Below are 4,614 nucleotides of genomic sequence, written 5' to 3' on the forward strand. Positions count from 1 at the left end.
GGTGGAGAGGGGTCAGACCTGTTCCAGCCACCGGCCAGGGCTCACAAGCCACCCCCCAACAAAATCCTTTCTATTTCCTCCTGCATTTGTGAGCTGGGGTGGGTGGGGTGCCCAGGTACATCCTGGGTTCAGAGATCCTGAGTAGGCTTGGAAGACTTGTGCCCAGAATTCAATCATGTTTAGCTATACATCCATTCGGAGGGGGCTGTCTCAGCAGGGTCTGCTCTGAGGAGCTGCTGGGCTCATGCTGCAGGGGAGGGAAGGCCACTGCCCACCTCTTACATCTGGGCCCTTTCTTGGGGTGTCCACCAGCACCTGTGTGCAGAGGTCAGATTCCACATAGGGCCATGCATGCCCTGCTCCAACGTGCCGTCTACCTCAGCAGCCTCAGCTTTCTGGCAGGTGCTCCAGCCAAGGGCGTATCCGCGGTGTGGGCACTGCCAAATTCTGTCTGTCCATTCATCCAGTTACCTTTGGAGTGCTCTTAACACACACACACACACACACACACACATACACACACACACACACACACACACACACACACAATCCTTATGTATGTCAACTGCTTGTGGAGAGTTTTAGCTATAAGCCAGGGCAGGCAAAACTTTATCTATGGCCAGAGAATCCCACAGAAGGTTGAATGGGCACCATATATATATATATGATTAAAGGCATGTGCCACCACGCCTGGCTTTAAAAATATTTTATTTATTATTTTTAGTTTATATGTATGAGTGTATTGCCTGCATGTATGTAAGTGCACCCGTGTCATGCAGTGCCTATGGAGGACAGAAGAGGGTGTTGAATTCCCTGGAACTGGAGTTACAGATAGTTGTTAGCTGCCATGTGGGTGCTGGGATTCAAATCCAGGTCTTCTGTAAGAACAGCCAGTGCTCTTAACCACTCCTGGATGGGCACTTTTTAAGGTTGTTGTCCCTCTTGGGTTTCAGGACTCTCCCACCTGTAGGCATTTACTCCTTTTGGGTAGGGGAGGGGGAAGGAAAGAGGCTGAGCCAGGGTCACAGCATGGCCTGAGGGCAGTGGATCTCTTGGGGGTTGGCTCTCCCAGGTCTATTTGCAGCTGGGATTGGAGGACATCTACAAATACTCAGTGATGGTGCTGTGACAGCAACTGTCTGAAAGTGAGCCTGTGAATTCCAACACCTCACAGTCCTAAGACAGAGTCCTCGGCCACACTGCCCACTCATGCCCACTGTGCTTCTAGCATCTGGAGGGCAGGCTGTCCCAGGGCAGCTGCCTGTAGTTGAGGTTGCTACATGCTGGCTACTGGACTGGCTTCTTTCCTCTGTCACCTGGTCGTCTTTCTTGTTCTTTGGTGGATGGAGGCAAGATAGGTGGTTAATGAGTGTACAGGACAGCAGGGCCTTGGAAAACAACACAGGGATTTGCCAGGCCCTGCATTCTCCCAGGTGTGCAGGAGGCTGGCCAGTGTCCATTCTCACAGCTCTGGGGGTCTGGAAAGGAGTTGAACCTGGGGACAGCAGGGGAGGAAGATGGGAGGGTGAGGGACCACAGCATCTGCCCTGGAACCCTTCTCCCAACTGTGGGCCCTGGAAGGACCAGGGAGGAGTGTTGATCAGCAACAGGCAGAGGAACATCCTAGGGACCTGATATGGAAGAATCAGTGTCCAGAAAGGACTTCAGGGCAGGGAGGGGCTGAAAGTTGCAGGGAGTTCTTGCCTGGTGTTAATCCCCGCATCATGCCTGATGGAGTGGCAGGGCGAAGATGTCGCTCAAGAACAGCCTCCGGTCACTCCAGGCCCAAGGAAACCCTGCAGGACTGAACACCTTTAATTTTACTTGTGAAATGAGGAAAACTGCCCAGCAGCTTTCTGGGGTCTCAGCAACACAGATCTGGCCAAGGAGGAAGGCAAACAGAATTGACTGTTAGTGGCTGGCTTCTCAGGATGGAGTGTTGTGACACTTCCTGAAACCTTCCTTGTGATCAGCAGAGGCTTTTGTTTTTGTTTTTGAAAGTGAAAGAATTAAACTGATGCCTGTAACCATGAAATGAAGAGCCTCAGGGCACACCAAGGCATGTGATGGCCCCAAAATAATTTGTCTCCCTTCACTGGTCTGGGCTCTCACACGGGGAGTGTGTGTGGCGGAGACAGATCACCACCCTCAGGACAAGGCTCTGAGGGACCCCAGATGTACGGTAGCTCGCATACTGCCCAGGGGTGTACATTCCCTCGCATACTGTATGCCCACCCAGGGCTCAGAGCTCTGCCAAGTGACAGTGTTCTGGAAGACAGGTAGGGTAGGGATGGGGGAACGATGATATATACAGACTGGCAAAGGAGGGTCCTCTCAGAACATCAGACATCTTCCTCTTTCTGATCTATTTCAACATCTCTCCTGCACAGTGTGTTTCCAGAGCCTCTGACTTCATAAATGAAAAGAGACCCCTGAAGGCCTCCAGAAAGTGGGTTGAAGCTGGAGCTGCGGAGGATGGAGCCCTCGGACCCCAGGAGAGCTGGATCTGAGCAGGAAGAAGGCTTTGGGGTGCATCCTAGGAGGGCCACTGATCTGGGCATGGTCCCTGATCTCTGGCAAGGCAATAGTAGCCTTTGCAAAAGCAGGAAGCTGCTGTGTCCCCTCAGCTGTGAGAAGGTAGGCTTCCGCTGCCTGGCCAGCAGCAGTCCGTTGACCACAGAGGTGGCCAGGCGGTTGCCATTATCTGGGTCAGCTCAGGCTTTGCAAGGTAGTCGGTGACCTCAGGGTGGGCTTGTTTCCTGCTTGGGCAGAGGCTGGGGAGGAGATACAGTGCTGGTCAGATTACTCACTGTGTTGCACAGCCTAGTGGAAATCGCTGGGTGAACACAGAGGCCCCATGCCAGCTGATGGAAGCCCCCCTTTCCCTGTTGAACAATGATTCAACTGCCATCCAACTGTGGAGGTCCCAGTCCAGCATCACAGAAAGCCCTTGAACGATTGTGTGGCAGATGCGTTTGAACATGTGGTCAGGGCGGGAGCAGGGGAGGAGGGAGTCTACTGTTAAGGGTCAATTCTTTCCCGCTACGTTATTCCCATGGAAGACAATGTGTACATATAAACTGTAAAGTGTTGAGCACATAGTATCCTTAGAGGAAGCAATTGCGTAGGCTCATCCTGAGTCCATACTCAGAGCCCTGGCAAGGGTGCTTTTAGGCTTTGAGATAGCATTGGGCCCTTCCACAGAGCTGGCTGAGGAGCAGAGCTGCATCTGAGGGGGCCCTTGGGTTTGTGGTTGGTGGCCTCACGATGCCAGTGTGTCCTCTTCACCCTCAGCAAGAAAACCTCAGCTCGTGGATTCCCGAAAACATCAAGAAGAAGGAATGTGTGTATTTTGTGGAAAGTTCCAAACTGTCCGATGCGGGGTGAGTGACATGATTTTGTTTAAGATCTCTGATCCCTTCCTTTTAACGCAGGGAGACTGTCTGCTCAGACCCACCATGGTCACCCTGTGACCCAGAGCAGTAAGGAGCACTCTAAACAGCTTGCTATGGCTGCTTCCTGGGCCTGACTGACTGGGTTGGACTAGCCTGAAGGGCTGTGGAGCAAATGATGGGTCCATCCCTGTTCCTGGAACTGCAGCACCCCTAGGCACTGCTTCCTGAGGTGGGGACCCTGAGACAGGATTGGGTCTTGATTCATTCACCCGGTTTGTGCCGTTGCATGCAACCACCTACTTTCTTCTGTTCCTCTGCCCCCAGAGAACTCCCACTCATCCCTCAGGCCTTTGGTAGATGCCACCTCCACTGTGTAACCCTCCTGGACCCCCAGCTGTACAACAAGGAGCACCCCCATACACATCTCTGTTGCTTTCTCTTATCCCTGCTACCTGTTGTGCCGTGCCTGTGGGGCTCAGTGCTCCTCTCCTGCTCACTGGTTGGCTCTTTCGGGACTTTGACCACGGCTGAATGGCTTTATTGCTTCCCAGGGCAGACTCATGACTGACGTCTGGCTCCTCTGTCCCATCTGACATGGAGAAGGAGGCAGCTGTGGTCAGATGTGAGTGATAGTGTCTCCTGGGCCCTGTGACCTATCCAGATGTGGTCAGTGAGGCTTTGGGGTCCACACCCTGGCCTTGTTCCTCTTCAGAGGTCACTACCACTGTGGCTTAGTTTCATGCTGGGAACCTTAGTGCCCCTGGGGAAGAGTTTCCAACAAACCTCCCCGAAAATAATAGAAAAAAATCATGTCTGTGTTGAAAACACTCAGACTTCTTTTCTGTCATTCCTTTATTTATTCCTTTATTTATTTATTTATTTGAGACAGGGTCTTCCTGTAGCCCCAGCTGGCCTGGAACTCACTATGTAGACCAGGCTGGCCTTGAATTCCCAGAGATCCACCTGCCTCTGCCTCTCAAGTGCTGGGACTAAAGACATGCGCCACCACGCCCAGCAACATTCCTCTTTAAAAAAAAATTACTTGTTTTATTTATTATTATTATTATTATTTAAATGATTTATTTAATAACAACATACTTAGAAGAAGCATATCATTACAACACAATTGACATATTCAATAACGGTTTCCTGAGGTAGGATGCATCATTTTCAAAATTGGCTGTAAATTTTTAGGTTTACAGTTGAATTAATATAATTA

At 51.3% G+C, this 4,614-nt stretch overlaps 1 protein-coding gene across 1 annotated transcript in view; it reads left to right on the plus strand.

Annotated features, from left to right (window-relative positions):
- Nucleotides 1-4,614, plus strand: part of Trpm2 (transient receptor potential cation channel subfamily M member 2) — a 68,417-nt gene that overhangs the window by 832 nt on the left and 62,971 nt on the right. The window contains exons 2-3 of the mRNA XM_008827402.3: nt 2,391-2,637; nt 3,295-3,383. Coding sequence (XP_008825624.1) covers nt 2,476-2,637; nt 3,295-3,383 — 251 coding nt within the window. The 5' untranslated portion in view covers nt 2,391-2,475. The remainder of the gene's footprint in view (nt 1-2,390; nt 2,638-3,294; nt 3,384-4,614) is intronic.

The sequence above is a fragment of the Nannospalax galili genome, unplaced genomic scaffold (assembly GCF_000622305.1).
Source record: "Nannospalax galili isolate Female #2095 unplaced genomic scaffold, S.galili_v1.0 scaffold652, whole genome shotgun sequence".
In the NCBI taxonomy this organism is placed as follows: Eukaryota; Metazoa; Chordata; class Mammalia; order Rodentia; family Spalacidae; genus Nannospalax; species Nannospalax galili.